This window comes from Pomacea canaliculata, linkage group LG12, assembly GCF_003073045.1.
Source record: "Pomacea canaliculata isolate SZHN2017 linkage group LG12, ASM307304v1, whole genome shotgun sequence".
In the NCBI taxonomy this organism is placed as follows: domain Eukaryota; kingdom Metazoa; phylum Mollusca; class Gastropoda; order Architaenioglossa; family Ampullariidae; genus Pomacea; species Pomacea canaliculata.
The window spans coordinates 17,160,613-17,178,777 of NC_037601.1; the positions used below are offsets into that span (position 1 = coordinate 17,160,613).

The 18,165-nt window shown below is 43.0% G+C and overlaps 1 protein-coding gene and 1 long non-coding RNA gene across 3 annotated transcripts in view; one reads left to right on the forward strand and one right to left on the reverse strand.

The window, feature by feature from the left end:
- The window catches only part of LOC112576559, a 114,301-nt gene that overhangs the window by 45,059 nt on the left and 51,077 nt on the right, over positions 1–18,165 (forward strand). Inside the window, exon 2 of the long non-coding RNA XR_003101867.1 lies at positions 8,098–8,230. This is a non-coding gene — a long non-coding RNA (uncharacterized LOC112576559). The remainder of the gene's footprint in view (positions 1–8,097; positions 8,231–18,165) is intronic.
- Positions 12,338–18,165, reverse strand: part of LOC112576549 (sal-like protein 3) — a 64,521-nt gene continuing 58,693 nt past the window's right edge. For both annotated transcript variants that reach the window (XM_025259092.1, XM_025259090.1), the window contains one exon: positions 12,338–18,041. In XM_025259092.1, the coding sequence (XP_025114877.1) occupies positions 17,139–18,041 (903 nt within the window). In that variant the 3' untranslated portion in view covers positions 12,338–17,138. The remainder of the gene's footprint in view (positions 18,042–18,165) is intronic.

Sequence of the window (18,165 nt, forward strand, 5' to 3'; positions counted from 1 at the left end):
ATACTCACACTCAGCAAGGGGTATGCTCTTAGTGTTTGAGACAAAACAAGACACGGACGGCGTACGAATGAATGGATAGAAAGAAGACTCTAGCCAGTCTAGTGTATTTTGATTGTTGCCGACTGATCGGTCTCGCAGAAATTATTTACATGTCTATAGGTGAAAGACCTGTGTAGCCCAGCAGTCGGGAATGGGTACCTGAGGTTGGGGAAGAAAAAGACAGATAAACTAACACTTCATTCTTCAACAATCTGAAAAAGGTTAAAAGACGATTTTTACCGTTTGTTTTGTTGTTGTTTGTTTAGGCATTTTTATGACAAAATATCCAGTGCTCAGTACTTTTGAAGGGTTTCAATGGCAACTTTTTTCCCTAATAGACTAAACTTTCAAGCGAATTTTATTTTATAAGGTGGATCTTGGTAAAATGTCTCCATAAGCTTGCAGCTCCGTAGAGGCATAGCGGGTACAACACTGCATGCAACTTCCCCATGACTTCTCCCACCCTTTCCATTTACTCATCAACAAATTTGCATCCTTCTTCGCGACAAGGCTGGAAAGTAAAGGCGTTAAAAAGACGAGAGCCAGGACAGTGAAGTGGTGGTGGGGTGTGGGTGGGAGGGTAAGAGGTAATGGGGAAGAGTTGGGAGGGGGTGATGGAAGAAAAGGAGAGGAGTCAGTCCTGGGTCCCGGATGAAGCTGACGATATTTCTTGCTAAATTTCCGTCCCCCTTCTCTCGTAGCCCTGCTGCGCGTCGCGAGCTGCGCGGTGATCAATAAAACAAATTGACCCCTCCGCCCTTTGCTGCGGATTGATATTCCCGGCGGCGCGCGCGTCAGGAAATAAGCCGCGGCCGAAATAAACGCGCGCGGCCCCTGTGAGCCATATCGTGCCCTCATCTTTTCACATGGATAATCATTAAAACACGGTTTTCACCACGCGTCAGTGTTCAGCAGCACGCGGCCTGCTGGTATGCGACTAACACGTGGAGCGGATTTCGGATGCAAAGTTAAAATGCACGACCTGCTTAAAAAAAAAAAAAAAGGGAGGGAGGATGGGAGTCCGTTATCTCCTTTCATAGCAGCCGACAATAGCCCGTGGAGCTGACGAACAGCAGTAGCAATCCATCGTTTAATTCATTTTAGCCAAAATTTTTAAAGGGGTATGTGGCTGTAGATGGAAGAAGGTCCGAAATTGTTACCAAAAAAAAAAAAGAAAAAAAATTCCTTTGTCTTTGGAAATATTAACATTCATTTCTGATTTTTTTTTACATGAAGGTTTAAAAGCAACTAAATTAAGCACAAAAACCAAGCCGAAACAAAATCAAAATTTTGGAATACATTTTAGCACAGAACTTTATGTTTCATGCAGTATACGAACAGCACTAGGAACGTGGATCTTTATGTAAAACAAAAATGATATTATTTGCATCGGTACGTGCATCTTAACTGAGACAATCTCTGGTTTGATTTTCAAGCATCGTCATCAAAAGCAACTTCTACTGATGCACAAAGTCCGGCACTAATGAGCAATTGTTCTGAGAGTGCCTAGTGAAAACTACTCATGTGGTCATATATATTTATAAGGTTCAGATGACAACAAATATAAACACACTACAACACGTGTTGCATTTCACGAGGTAATTAAAGTGAATGTCTCTTAGACAGGACTGTGTGTACATGATCTTCCTAGCTGGCAGCATGCCTGACACACACTTCATTGTGTGTGTTTTCGTCAGGAACAGAGTAAACAAACAAGCTATTTTGAGAGTCGGATATACTGACCAGAGTGTACTAGAACGAAAAGAAAAACCAAAAAATTGTTTATAGACCTGTTGACAAATAGTTTAATGCATTTGCTCATAAGCCTTTAAAAAGAAAACTGCTTACATTTTCGCTGAACCTAATCAAAACTAACAGTCGTACGAGGGCACGCATGATATGCTTATAAAAGACTGGCTTTCCGCTTTGTAGATGCAACTTCAGACTTCAGTTTTGGTCCAGTTTATTTATAATGTTTATGGCAGCCTTTCTGCACGATCATTACAACTGCCTGGCGGAGTCTTCAAAGACTATGGGTAAGCAGAGATAAATGGCCATTGTACACAAAGGTTAAAGCGGCCAAATGACCGTGTTTGCCCTCCAGTTTGCAAAACCTTTCGACGTCTTTAGCAGCCCTTTGGTCTGGTTTCAACGGCCATTTCAGCTTCTTGTTTTACAAGCTAACATAAGGCTAGATCCGGCTGATGATAGCAGGCGCACATCTGTAACAAACTTGCTCTCAGCCAGCTCAGTCCTGCAGAAAGAAATTAGTCAGAGGAGAATAACCTTTATGACACAGATTTACAGTGACAAGTTATCGTTTCTGTCAACGTCTCTCATCCCTTTTTTTTTTTTTAATCACTGTCTTGCTAGCTCCATCAGGTTATAACGAGAAACGGACTTTAGGCAGATGAGATTTATTTAAGAGCTATCATTGAACCCACGATAAACAATGCAGTCACCTTAAAATTTCTAAAATTTGGGGTATTTTATCGGTTTTTTAACCGTTTCGGTTTGCCGTATTAGAGTCATAATTGTCAACAAAACTCATAATAAAATCAATTACAGATTTATTCCTGTAGTTATCGACTCATTTATTGACAATAATTTACTTAAAACGAACAGGACTTAAAAAAGGCCCAAATCTGGCCCCGCGCGCTGGGATTCCAGAAGAATGATGCTCGTGTCTGAAGAAAACACGTCTCCTGGACCCAGCCGCCAAGATGGCTTCCCTCGCTGATATTGCATCGCCCTCGCCGAAGCCCCCAGCCTCCGCTCCCTAGCGAGCACGCATGCGCTTTTTGACACCTGCGCACGCGCGCGAGTACAGCGCGCATTTGTCAAGTCAGTAATGTTTGGGTCGGGCGTCCATTCTTCCCGCGACTGTAGCCCATCCGCTCATCGATCTGTCCGGGCAGTGTTCAGAGCTTGGTGCCTAATGTTCACACCTAGCCTGAAGACAGCAGTTCACCTATTTCCCCTATCCCACCATCACCAACTAATATCCCTGGACTGCTGGCAGACGATTTTTTCAGTTGACTGCTAAAACGAGGCATTAGACGACATAGCTTCCGGTTTATTCACATTTCAGATTAACTACTAAAACGAGGCATTAGACGACATAGCTTCCGGTTTAGTCACATTCTTTGTTACGGCTCGCCGAGACTAACAGGGGGAAAACTTTGCAAGAGGCTAAGCGTTGGTCTTGGCAGACAGCAATCCAGCTATACACGTCCTTGCCCACCATCGAGTACCGCCATGTTTTCGGGGTGGTGGTGGGGTGGAGTGTATGAGACTGGGGTAGGGGATGCACAGCACTCTTGCTGTGGATACGTGTTTCCATGACTGAACTTCCACATTGTACTTTAAAAAAATAATTCGATATAGTGACGTTCTTCTGTGACATAGATGTATTTTGTATTCAACAGCTGAATTGGTTCTCCAGGCGTGCACCGCTATTTTATTCTCCCTCCCCCTTCAAACACAAACATACGCTTACTCTCCATCACTCATTCACATACACGCGCGCACACCCAGAGCTCTATGAAAAAAAAAAAAGAAAGAAAATAAGTTTACATTAGCCTGTCATTCATCACTGGCATAGACTGGCAGTGACATTACCAAAAAAATCGTTGGGACCTGCGGGAATTAATACTCATTGACCTTAACGACTTTCCAACTGTTAAAAAAAATTAAATTGCTTTACTTGGCTGGTTCGATGCCAGACAATGCTCCTCTCTCCCCACTCCGCCTTCCTATTCCATCCCTCTATCTTTCTTTGACACCTTCTTCGGTGCATTGATTCCTCCACCCCCCTTTCGTTCCATATTTTAGATGCGTTTGTCTGTCTCAATCTATCTCTTTCTATTTTCACCTTCTCTCTCTCTCGTACGAACAAGCACGTACACACGCACGCACTTTCGTAATACATTCACGCGCACACATGCCACGATGCTCACAAAAATACACAGACCTCTAGTGAAGAATAAGGAAGGAAATGTGAAGAAGAAGAAGGTGCTATGTGGTTCCTTAGGTCATCAATACGGTCATCCATCGTAGCCTCGTTGTCATCCATCGTAGCCCTGTTATCCTCCTTGCCAGCTTGGTTGTCTGTCAGTGTCGCCATGTTGCTGGCAAAGCCTGGCGAGCCTCAACGAGCGGCCCATGCACAGGCAAGTGATTTAACGCGACCCGCCATCTTCTCTCATTCAACGCTCCTCGCCGCTGCTCCTCACACTCACCGGGAAAACAAATGCCCTGGTCGCGATGACAGGGTCGCCAGGGGCCTCCTCTAGGGCCAGGGAGGGACGTTCACATACGAAGGTTTGCTGACAGACACTCGATGCTAAATAAATACCTACTGTTTGGTCTTTTGATATTTTATTTTGTCCAGTTGTGCACTGATGTCCAGTTTGATCGTGAAGTTTACCGACATCTTTTCTGGTCGATTACTGTTAGGTTAATGTCCAGTTTGGTCAGTCGGTTGGTCCATTGATGCCCTTTTTGGACATTTATTTCACTGTCGCCCTTTTTAACCATTTTGTCCACTGATGGCCATTTTTTTCACGATAACGACAAAGGGTCTTGGCGAATGTCTTAGCTAGGTAAACTTTCTGGTCCTTGTTCTCATAGTAACATCTGCACCAGCTTTTAATTCGTAAAAAAATTCGTTGAGCCAATTTTTCAAAGATATTTCGCTTCAAAACTAGTTTTCTCTGATCCTCATCGCTCGCTAACACTAGCAAAGCAGTTAGCCCCGCTAGTAGCAGTTTTAGCTGGCACAAGAGTGTTGTTCAGAGAAAATTAATTTAACTATTCTTCCTTTACCGTATAAATTTCTTGGAATCGGTAATTTACACAGAACTTTAATAAGTTCTCGTGTTCAAGTTAACTTTTTTTAAAGATTAGAATGAAAGGGAGATGAAATAAAAGGTGGTTTGAGTTTTTACCGCAGGCTTTTGATTTTCTTACTTTTTTCTTCTTTTATTTATTTTATTTATTTATTTTTATTTTTTGCTGTTCCTGCTGACCTATGGCATAACCATGTGCCTCACGTGCTGCTGAATAATACTCCCTCTCTTCAGCCGTGTCTTTTCACGCCATCCTTTGGTGTCAGACACACATGCCTGCTGATGCAGCGATCACACAATCCCACTGGACGTGCATGCACGCACGTACACCAAAGGTAAGGCTAGTGACCGATTGCTTACATCACTCAGATCATGGATGTGTATAGGTGGACGGCTGTCAGTCTGCCAAGACCAACGCTTAGCCTCTTGCGAAGTGATCCGTTGTTAGTCTCGGTGAGCCGTAGCAAAGAATGTGACTAAACCGGAAGCTATCTCGTCTAATGCCTCGTTTTAGTAGTTAATCTGAAATGTGAATAAACCGGAAGCTATGTCGTCTAATGCCTCGTTTTAGCAGTTAACTGGAAAAAAAATCGTCTGCCAACAGTCTAGGGATATTAGTTCGTGCTCAGATGCTCACTGTCAAAGTGTAGGTGTGGAGTGTGTTTGTGCATGTTTGTATATCTTTGAATGCGAAATAGAGCAAGAAAAGACAACAATATGTCCTTACTCATGAAAGATAAAAGAAAGGATAACAAAGGCAACGACTTTAAAACAAAAGCGGAAGCGGGATTCAACGACTTCAACCACCACGTACGGGGACTGGGCCCTGCCCGCACCATCACCAGCTCGCACTGAACAGCAACTGAACTGGTCTCGTGCTTTTGTTCATAAATCGCGCAGCCCTCGCCCGCCTTCGGCCACTGATACATTTTGCATACAGATATTAGATTTTCCGCCCTTGTCTGCCGCGTTCCGGTCAGAGAAACGGCAGATGAGTGTCTGTCTGGGCCCTGTCGTCTTCTAATGGCTTCTTGCTGAAATTATCATTCTTCTGGGGGCAGCTATTTCACTTTTATAGGGTCGCCAGTTGTCAGCTGATGCAAGAAATGACGCTCGTTATTTTCTGAGAATGGAGAGTGGGGGACAGGGTGGGGGTGAAAGAAAGTAGAGAAGATGACTGTCGAGGCTGGGGGGAGGCTGGAGGTTGCTGAAAGGGCTTGCAGACTCCCAGAGAATGGAAGAAGGGTATTGTTGGGTGAGGAGGTGGTGCGGCGGGGGTTGAAAGAGGGGGAGTAACCTGACTGATCTTGCTGTAGAAAGAAAATAATGATTTGGTTTGTCATTTACTTGAAAGGAGCTAAATAAATGTGAAAGTGAAAGTCTGTAAGTTTCATACTGTAATTGCGCATTATTTTGTATCTCGTTTAAAAGTGGTTTAGAAATAGTTAATTATACTTAAAACACAGCTGCTACCTTCCCACTCATGATGATATCCAGATATGCACGCTACAAACTCGATGGTACAGCAAGTCTTTATGATACGGAGAGGAAAATACCCGAGTTGTGAAAATCTTTAAATTTCATGACCGGTGTATAATGTGAGAACTTTCTTCAGTCTACATGGTGTATCTGTGTGTCCCGCGAGCTTAACTTCTTACTGTTAGTCTAATATCTTAAGTTTTTAAAAAAAAGTCCATTTATCATTGGTACATTGTGATAATGTTTACATCTAACAGTTGCGCAAAATACTTGTCGCTTCAAAGCTATTGTTCCAAATTTCTTTCTTTCGTGTTTCGATTCGCCAACTCCATCCACTGAAAAACACAAGCAGAGTTTCTCGTGTTTGCTGCTTGTCAGAGGGTCCATCCTGGCTTAAAGTACTCCAAGGATGCATATTGATAAGGCCACGACCTCTGCTACTTCTGCTCCAGCCCTCGATTCAGATTGGATGACTATGTACTGTGTACATCGTTTCCTGATATTAGGAAGGTTTTTGTCAGAATACAGTTCCTAGCGCATCAACAAAAGTATGAATAGCAATATATCTAGGCAGCCGAGGAATGTAAATAAATAGTGTTTAAAAGTTTTGATTTTGTTTTTTGGGGAAGGGTGAATGGGAGGGAAAGTGGAGTGTATGCTGCCGTGAAAAATTTTTTCAAGAAAGTTACGAGGAGAGAATGAGGTGATAATTCAAGTGTTAAAAGCTGAAAGCGATACTGAGTATTGAAGTTCATATCTATTAAGTCTGTCTTACGGAGAAGCAAGTCGCAGCACAAACACTATAACTAGATGCATTTGCTCGTGACAGCGCCTCTATCAGGGCTCTTGGCATCAATTGCTGTGCACGCAATTCGAGACACCCGGACCTTCTCGGCACGCTCGTCATAAGGGCTCATTAATTTCTTCACTTGGCCTATAAACGGGCCCATTGTGCTCAGGACTTGTAGATGACAACCCCACCAAGTCCAGCGTTGTCTGTCACACCCCCACATCATCACGTGCATCCAAACACATGTATACAGATTTATACACATGGTCTGCAGGCACTAGCAGATAGGGGATAGTGGTGATGCTGGGGTGTATGACAGCAACAACTACCCGATACTAATCATAAAAGAAAAAGAAGGATATTTGTATAGTGCGGAATCCAGAGGAATCCATCATGTTGGCCAGACTCGGCGCTTAATATTACCATAAACTTAAGTAATATAATCATAGAAATTGATGGAGAAAATTTTATAAAAATGCTGTTCTCTTTGTTTCTTTTTCTCTATATATATCTCTCTCTCACACACACACTACAGTGAGAAAAGGAGTTACTGCAAGAAGTATTTCAAAAGCAAGAAAGTTTTTAAAAGTTTTTAAACATGGAACTAGCTGAATGGTTCCAACAGAAATTTTCTCTCTCTCTCTCAAACACGCACACCAGAGAGAGAGAGAGAGAGAAAGAGCAGGCAGACATACAATCCTCATTTTAGCAAGGCAATGCTTCAAAAATGCTTTTTTCTCACCTAAAAACTTATTTTAAAAATAGTCTAGTTATATTTTCTGTCATACCAATGACAGGTACAGATGGATGAGAGATGTAAGACGTTGACTGCCATGTGAGTATGATACAAGTATTAGGATATGCACTTTTGAAGGAGGATGTATGGTGTTTCACATATAATGGGCCTCCCTTGTGTCTAAAAATTCATTTTTATTTCAGATTTGACAGAAATATCACGAACCGCACTCTTTGCCCATATGGTAAAAAGGGAACCTAGACTGGCATCTGTCAAAGCTGGAAGGCAGAGGTCTTTACCATCTGCCGCCTGCAGTCTGCACCTACAAATCCGTGCGTGAGTGAAAGCTAACCCTTAAGGAGAAACCGCTATCCGTACATACACACAATACACCGACAAGACACCGTTACTGTCGAGTCTGGCTACAGACAAACACATCAGCAGCTGGCCTGGCAAACATGTACAATCTTATTCCTGGAACATCAACTGCATTTCATGCCAAACTGAATAACTCTGTAGAAGACTAAAGCAAACGATGACCATCACGAAGAAAGAAAGAAAAAACTAGACAACAAATTAACTGATGAACATAAACAACAATAGAAAAGAAAGATGAATCACGTGAAGAATACAAAGAGGATGAACACAGACAGCCCTTACAAATCAAGCCAAGATATATAAATCAGTGCAGAGATATTAATATCAACGCCCAGAAAATATGGCCAATGAAGCAGAGGTTATGTCATCTGTGCCTGGATCATAGACAAAAGAACAGAATAGGGCTTACCCTTGTCTAGTTATTATCATGTAGTAACAAGAGCTATGAAATTTGACTACAGTCATATCTCATCTTAATATGGTGTCTGTTTTACAACGGACGTGTGGGTACTAATGTATGTAATAATTTAGCTTCAGATATCACCGGCATAAGCTTGTGTCACTGGTGACATTTGATATGGGTTACATTAGAGACAGAGACAGAATTCTTTATTTAGGAGAGTAAGAAAATAAGCAAAACATTAGGGTTTTTTTTATTTACATCTAGCCCTCGCTCTGTACAAAAAAGTAAACAAAGTTACTAAACATAAAGTTAACACAGAATAGAGGTGGAATATGTACAAAATTGGTTGTTATCAACTAATGTTTACAGGGAGTCAGATGTCGGAAAGTGTTGAGAGAGGAGGAGAGGGAAAGCAAAGGGGGAGAGAGGGATGTTGTAGGAAAAGGGGGTTTAGAGAGGTAGCAACATGAAGATAAAAGTGAAGGAGGAAGAGAGGTTCACACAAAAACACACACACACACACACAAAATACACACGTGAAACAGAGATGAAATCATCTGCGTTTAAATTTCAGGACGAAACAGAATAGAGGTCCCTTTTGTCAGGAAGGAAACTGTCAAATTTTGTCTTAATTAATATGATGTCTGATTACAATAGACATAAACTGTCTGATCTGTAAGAGACTTCCGGTGCATGATGTTCTATTAGTGTCGCAGTATTTCACCTGGGTTATGAGAGACTGAGGAGGAGAAGGCGGGCAGACCGGAAGTGAAGACACAAATCGTGACACATAAACATTAGCGTGCATGAACTAAAACCTAAGGAAAATTTGTCATCTCCATTTGCTGTTAATAAAATATATATAATTAGGGTCGAGTAGGACCTGCCCTTGTATAATTATCATGTCATGTGGCAAAAGACCGTGAAACGTGAGTGCGCCATCATATTTTATCTTTATATAGTGTCTTCTTACATGTACATTGTGATCTCTGACCTTTCGCTAAACAATGTGCGAAGAGGTCATGTACACTATGTTGCAGCTATTAATATTTCATATGAAACTAGAGATCGCCTTCATCTGTCATGTAGCTATGGTGTCTATTTACAGCGGGATAACAATGTGTGCACCAGCTTATGTTCAGATTTGACAGAAATATCACGAACCGCACAACGATGTGCTATGAGGTCAGGCCCCTTACATGACCTTCTGTGACTACATCGTAATATTTCATATGAAACTAGACTGTACAGTCACATTTCATTCTGAATATGGTGTCTGCTTACTACAGTCAACAGATATATTACGATATGCCCAACTTTTTTTCTTAACGACACCATAAAAAGTAAAGCGGCTTCAAGGACCTCTGTGACTTATAATATATGGGATTGGAACAAAGGATACTTAAGAAAGAGCATATCGTGGAATTTATAACAAATGATAAAACATAGCAACACAATGAAAGGAATGGATAAAAAAGAGAAATATTAAAATGTTGAAGTAGTGACTGAAGCTATAATAAACAATGGCTGAAGAGCCAGAAGCTGAACACTAGTCAGAAGGGATGTGTGGTTGCTGAAGATTTGAAGGGAGTAATAGTCTGGGATTGGTTTGCATAAGCATCCGAACTTTATTTCCATTCATAAAAGTTTCCGTACATTTAGAGATGTAAGCTGGCAATGACGGCATTTTAATTCATTTTTTTGGGGGGAAAACCCAAGATCGGAAGAATTCATTAACTGATCCCCAATTCTCAAGTTTGTTCATTCATCCGCTGTGGGAAAGCGAGCAAAACATCCACCACGACCGCCACTACCACCATCATCGTCACCACCATCACCAACCCCACTCCACGCTCAGTCACGTGCACACATTGACACGCAAATATCTAATCCATGTTCATTCTGTTTTGTAGATACCAAACCCGGCATTTTTGCCTTCCCTGTAGTCTTTCAGCTTGTCCACTTTTTGCGAATGGAGTCGAAGCAAGATGTCGGCGTCCACTTCTATGCTCTCTCTCTCTCACAGCACGCACACACACACAGCACACTCTCCACAAGCAGGCGAAGCAGAAACGAACCCGCAGCGCCAGTCGCCTGGACACGAAAACTGAAGTAACTTGAAATAACGGTCCCGAAAGACTTTTCTTGTCCGCCCGGTTTATGCGCGTGCGATCAAAAGCCAGTTTGCAGCCCGACGAGTTTGCCGCCCGTCCTCTTTGTGTTGAGCGATCATACCGCGGGCGGCATCAAATGCTGTCATCTTTTTCAGCCGCCGGGAACATCACTTGGCCTTCTGCTGACGGGGATTTATCAAAGAAATATTCGCGCCGCTGTGCCAAGCGCGTGCAGTTGGCATTTGCCGGCTGTCTCTCTCTCGCGCGCGACTTTCCGTTCGAATTGTTCGGTACTGAAGATTAAGACGGCCTACTTGAGGGCTTTCTTGTTGAGCTCTCGCCTTTCCTCCCTCTCTGACACCTCCCTCCCTTAGCGCGTGTCCGTGTTTTTCTGGTTCTTTCATGTTCTGCCGCACCCCGCCTACCCCCTCCCCCAACACGTTGGCGTGTTTGTGCTTGTGTGTGCGTTTACGTGATTCGCTACGTTTCGGAATTCGAACACTTTGAAGAGAGACTTGATTATATATATGGATGTACTGAAAGTGGTTGGTTCATCTCTCGTTATTTTTTGCCTCTTCAAATTTTCCCCACTCCCTGCAAAATCCTATAAATGTCATGTGTGTGCTTTAAACTCAATGTAAGGGAAAATGGGGGATGGGGGAGAGAAAGACGAAAAAAAAAAAACAACCTCAAACACGAAAAGAACTGAAGGGCAAGAGGTGGGTGGGCAAACTTCAAATGGAATCCCAAAAGATCTAGCAGCGTATTTTCTTTTTTTCTTTTTTTAATATACTACTTTATGTGCTACAGTCGAACCATCTGCGAAAGCCAAGAAGTGTCAGTGGTTTTTGTACCCTCCCTTTCCTAGTGCTGCTCAGGTTAGCCCTGCCTCTCAGCCCTCTCCACCCCCGTGTCCTGGTGTCGCCGAGAGATGCGTGTAGAGTAAGACAGCCACTCGGTTATAACCGATGTCTCGCGAGATCTCGCGTCATGGCATGATTAGGTAGCAATGTTAATGTCATGTAAAAAGCCTCCACAACTGGGTTTTTTTTTTTTTTTAAGGCTCATGCACAAATGACGGGTCGTGCCTCACTGCCAGGCGTCAATGTTGAATAGGCAAAGTAAACATTTAAATGGTCATCGTCTCCAACTTCTTTTCGGACAGGGTGCGATAAGCGTTGCGTTCTTAGTCGACAAAGGGTCACGTGATGGTTTGACGCTAGATTGAGGAACTGGCATGGCAGCCATGAGCTTCAGTTACATTTGACTGTTGTAGTCATGACTGCTGTCGCTATTTTTGATGTTTTAAATTTTATCAACACTTGAATCTCGTTGTCCGAAAATGCTGTTACAATGACTCTTTGACAGTTTAGAGCCCCTTTAACACATACATCTGAGTCATGGGATGTGGTTGGTGGTATGGTGCACAGATTCCATTAGATATGTAATTGGATATATACAATAGAAGCAGACCTTAACGGCGAGAGAGCAAGAACACACACAGCTTGCCCACACTTACATGCACAAGCAGCATCACAAACAATGGTGTTCTTGAACAGTGTGTTTAATTTCATATGACAAAATATAAAGGCTATTTTCAACATGCCCCCCTCCTCCCATTTCGTCAACGACCCTGTTCCTATACTAAAGCAGTCCCTTTTAGTCTTCTTCATACCTTTAGCCTTGAAAACAGTGTCAATTCAAAATAAAAATGAAAGGTGAATGTTGGAGCTGATACACAAGTCTAGACATGGTCTACGTGTTAAACGGTTTTCCACTCGTAGGAGACGAATCGTAGATAATTGTGAAAACAAATCTGGGTGTGAGACGAATGTGAGGTCCAGAAAGTTACCGAACAAAAGCGAAGACTGTCTCTGCGCGGGTGCTTTTATTAAAGTACTTTCACGGGTGGAATAAGCAGGAGTCACAATGGCATATGTACAACAATTACAGGGTGGTTCACGCCTACATTTCGTGAGACTGGGTTGGACAGGACCGAACGCCAGCAGAACGAGGACAAGAAGTGTTTGTCGTAGATGAAGAGGGTAAAGGTGCATCTAAAAATGGAGGGGAAGAATATGGAGTATAAAGGATATTGTAGGATTGTCCTGTCGTTCTTGTGATCGGTTTCTAGCATGATTTTTGACATCATCTTTTCTGCATCTCAGGTGAGGGGGGTTGAACAGCAGACCTTTTGTGACCTGTCCTCATCGAAAAACTTTCATAAAATTATGCCAACAATCGTCAGGAGATGGACAAGAACATGCTTGTTTTCATAATCAGTTCTTATTTAGCGAGATGGTGAGGGCCTAACATAAAAATCTCAGTAATGTGACAATACTTCTGGAAATTAATGTAGCGGTTGAGACAGAATTTGGCATGATGCGCAGTTGTGTGGTCTGAGCGTCAATGATGATGAAGAGGATAATAACTGCCTTTAGAAAATACTAGATATAAAATAATCAGCAATTACAATGTCATCACAGAATATTATGTCGACATTGCTAGGATATTAAAGTCCACGTTGGTGCCTCAGAATGCCAAAGACGTATCATCTGGATTTCATTCTCTTTCATATCCCCAACCCTCTATTCCACCACCACCACCAATAAATATTTCCCATGAAAGTAGTAAAGATTTATATGTCGGGGAGTGGTTTGGATTAAGACACGAGCAACTTCCGTGGTAAGACACAACTTAGTTCTCCACTGGTCTCACCACCGTCTTGTCGATCATACGCCATGCGCCGGTCTTTACCAGTCTTACCCCCAGCCTGGGTACTCTTGTGACCACGTGGTCGCCGTTTTGTCACATTTGAGAGTGTTAGGGGTCAGGCTACTCTGCAATGGTCTTTGTGGGGGAGGGGAAAAGATGGGAGTGTGAACATACCGTCCCACACCATCGTCCTACCCAGAGTCAGTGGAGTGATCAGTGTGACGAGATGGACCTCAAGCGACACTGGATGTTGTGTGGAGTGCGATGGCTCAGATTCTATGATAGCTTGTGAGATTAATCTTTCTTCCTTGTGCGGTTTGGGGAGTGGGTCATTGTTTTGTTTATGAGCTAAGTACTAAGCTCATCTCCTGTTTGGAGTTGTATCAACGATCAACATATTAATGGTCACTGACAGTGCCATGGTATGAATGTCCTCGCGAACTTTGTAATTGTGGGGGTAGATAAGAATGTTAAAGCGAGTTCTTCAACACACGGACTACAAGTAACAGGATCTGAACTGAACATTGTGCCGTAAATTTTCAGATGTAATAAATAAGCTAAAAGTAAGCTTTGTTTTCGATGAGTACAATTACTACAGAAAATAAAAGGTTGCGTGTTCACTTGCTGCTCTCGATGGATAAGCAGAAGCTACGAAAACAAGGTTCAGGAGAGGATCGATGCAAACCTCAAGAGGCGCCGTTTTCCAACCGTAGATGTAATAGGCTGCTTAGCAAAGAATGCGTTGAAACTTGGCATTTGCTCCCTTTCAGTTCTGTATGTAGTCACTTTAGGTCTCGGTTACTATCATTACATTTTCATCGTCCTCGTTACAGCTCGGACAAAAAGGCAGTCTCCGCTGTGTTACTTGACTCAAACATTTGTTTTACCCACTCCAAAAACTAAACCCAAACTCAGGACGTGTAACTGGAGTAGAATCAGACAGAATCATAGCAACAAGAATGGGTTATGAAAATTTCAATATGTTAACAAAATAAATGTCACAAAACTGACCGAGAACATAGAGGGAGAGAGAGGAAAATATGTTAAAAAAAATAACCAACGCAGAAAGTGAAACTTCTACATGCCAAGAAAGTAGTTTGAAGTGACAAAATACTGTGCAAGGTCCAACACTTATATTGACTGCAAAAACAATTTGACGAGAAGTGAACTTACAACAGGTTTTGGGAAATCAGAGGACACGACGACCGCCTGTAACACTCACGGACTGGTTGTTTGAAAATGTTCCTCCAGCCCTTCTTAGAATGCAGGTGAGAATGGAGATGTCAAAAATATTTCTATCATAAAGATTATGGACTGGAACTAACTTACATGAAACACATTAACTAACCAGAAATAAAGATTGTGACACATGGCACACACGTCACCAAAATTTGTAAAAGATGAAAGAAAAATAAAAAGCGAGTATCTGGAACTAGTGTTTTCTATCTTCTCACTTACAGAGAAAGAGTATTTTGATTTTTTTCTGCGCCGGTTTTATTTCGTACGACTAGAGACAACCACTGCTTTCAAAAAAAGCTATTTACATGATTGTTAGTACAACATTCTCTAAACAGCGTAATGTCAAGAATATCATTCATTTGCAAACAGTTTACACAAAAACATCATCCACAGCACTTGCAGACACACGATGCTAGTCTATCAATAATCACAGGTCAGTATAGTGCACTTACTCTCTTCATGAATTTATTAGGAAGTTGCACGAGGTGGGACTTTTAAAAAAACTGTACATAGTACTGTACACTGCATTTGGACAGTGTTCCTTCCCTGAAAGGGAGAAAAGGGAAACTTCAAACTAAAATTACACAGAACAAGCTGAACATTAAAATAAAACTGAAGTTGCGAGTTGACAATTTATAAACAACAGGAGTAAGTACACAAAGTGATGCGTGGAGGGAGTGGGTGGAAGTGAATGGGGTTATGGTAATTTGTATAGAATTTCGTTCTTGCGAGTGATTCTTGCATATTGCTAGTTCCACAGCAGGGTGGGCAGGTTTGTTGTAACTCGACCACCCAGGGCAGGGCACAGGAGCCCACGTGCTTGCTAACAGTTAATGGAGCCTGAAGACACGGCAAACTGTGCTCGGAGCGAAGACTGTTTGAACAGCTTTCATGTACCTGATCCACATATTCAGTGCAAGTGATCACGTTTAATGCAACATTTTATGTTCGAATGTTTGCACGGAGAGGCTAGTTAACATGTAAACATGACAACCGCTGACAATTCCATAAAATGTTTCTACGAAACTAAAAATGTCTATTCGTTAATTGTCTACTGCGGTGGTAGGGTGGGGGTTAAATCCAACATAGAAAAATTGAAACTTTACTGATTAGTTAGCTACGAGGTATTTGAGATAGCAGTATGTCTCGATCGCTCGAGAAAATTTGTTTGTTAAAAAAAAAAAGTTAAAAAAGGGAACGTAGAATCGCAAGTTCGTGCGTTCTTTAAACAGCAAGATCCAGCAATGTTGGTCATTCCAAAGTGGCTATGCGTGTCTGGTCAACATATACACTCCACTAAAATCGCAGATAAGAGCAATGACGACAAGAACGACGAACAGCACACAACATCTTGCACGTGACAAAGCCAAACCCCCGCGACGGCATGCATGACCCCGGGACCACGGCAGCTGCTGGACGTCTAGTGTAGTGCTGTCTCTCAAGAAGTTTGTGTCTTCAGCAGCGGAAACGAACTGTGAACACGGAATGTGTCTACCTACAGACATAAATATACAGTGCACGTGACAAAACTGTACGGCGCAAAAGGGAGCGACCGTACAACCGTGACGTCAACAAATCTGTTAAGAAGCGTTGGCGTACCAATTTTTTTTATTTATTTTTTTTTTGTGCTCGTCATATCACGATATGGAGATGACTATTCTAAATGCCACCTGACTGATGCCTGTTGCTGTTTAGACAGACTTCCGTTACGAAGGACGCACAAGGACTGCTTTTCTCATGTCAGCTCCTTGACAGGGAGGCGGGAGAATAGTCACCCTTTTGCTTCCACACTACTAGAGGTCACACGAGTAGTTATATAGTCACAAGATTTTGTTTGTTTTTGTCCAGATAACAAACTGTCATCGCATGAAAGAAACTATTTCATTACAAAAAAAATGAGTTTTAAAATTAACACAAACAGTTAGTGGCACATAGCGTAATCCAGCAAATGAGAGGTCATGATGTCGCTTACGAGACAAAAATCCCGAGTTTAAAAAAAAATTGTTTTGAATGTCTGTGGAGCAGCATGCTCTAAAAATAAACAGAATGCAGCGACTAATTCTGTCTAGAACAAGCCAGAGAATAGTTAATAAAGGACTCATACTGTTCTGGGAAGTCACAACTTTTGATTCTTTTTTAATTTCTCACACCATCTTGACAACACAGCTCCTTTGGTAATTTGTAAAAATAGCGCTGCTAATGGCAGCGCCATCTGAGTCTCAGACAACACCCTTTCAAGTCTCCAGGTGGGATATTTTAATATTGGTAGAACAAGTCCGGAAGGGGTCGAACTTTTTCTAAGCGTGAAACACCCAGCCGTCCATTAAGTTCGGCGGTAGTAGTAAGATGGTCCGTTTTTCCAACAACACAGTTCTGTTTCGGAGGCAGTCTGTTGTTATACGGCCACGGCTTTCTGGGCGGAATGAGCCTCGTTCTGAAGATGCTTGGTCTGGATGTGCTGCTCAAGGGCCGCGGTCGTCTGGAAGGTCTGTCCGCAGTGATGGCAGCTGGCGGCGTTCCACAGCCACGGCGAGGGAGGCGACGCGGAGGGGCGCCGGAGCTCGTGTCCACCACCACTTTCCTTGTTGTGTAGCGGGGACATCCCGCTGCTGCTGTCACTGCCGCCGTTGGTCACCAGCAAGGGAGAGGAGATCGTGGCAGGGGAAGCAGGGTGGGAGCCAGGTGATGGCCGTGAAGGACTGACGGTCTTGCCAAATGCTGATAGCTGCTGCTGCTGCTGCTGCGGCTGCACGGTTTTCATGCTGAGGTCGAGCTCTCCAGATGCCGTGAGGCTGCCTGCCTGGGAAACATCAACAGACATCCGTTGGTTCAGAGGGGAAGGAGCAGAATGCGGCGAGCGGGCATGTAGGGAAGAGAGATGCTCACGCCCTCTCTCGTCGCCTCGCTCTCGGATATCGCCACTACTGCGGCCTAGGAGGAGGTCTACTGGGTGCTTGAGATGATGATCATCCTTGCTGCTGGGTGGGTAATGATGCGGCATCGGGTATACGGGCGGTAGGTGGTGACCTAGTCCTCCGTTGACGCTTTGAATGACTGGAATCTCATTGAGCTTTGGCGAGAGGCCGTTCATGAAGCTGGGTGGGTACTGGAAGAACATGTCAGGTGGCGGCGGACGTGGGGCAGGTGGAAATGCCCCCGATGGCAAATATGGGTGTTCCCTCATGTGTCCCAGCAGGAATGGCGGGTCTATGGACATGCGGCGTCCTCTGCGGGATGGAGAGTTGTTCCACATGTGGGTACCCATGTGAACCTTGAGGTTACCTCGCGTCGTGAACGCCTGTAATAAATAATAGCAGGAAAATGTTACTGTCTTGAACTAGGTTGAGCCGAATGGGTGTTTTTCCCCAATAGGTCTATTTACACTTTTAATCAAAATGTTCCTTTTGTCATATTTCTGTGTA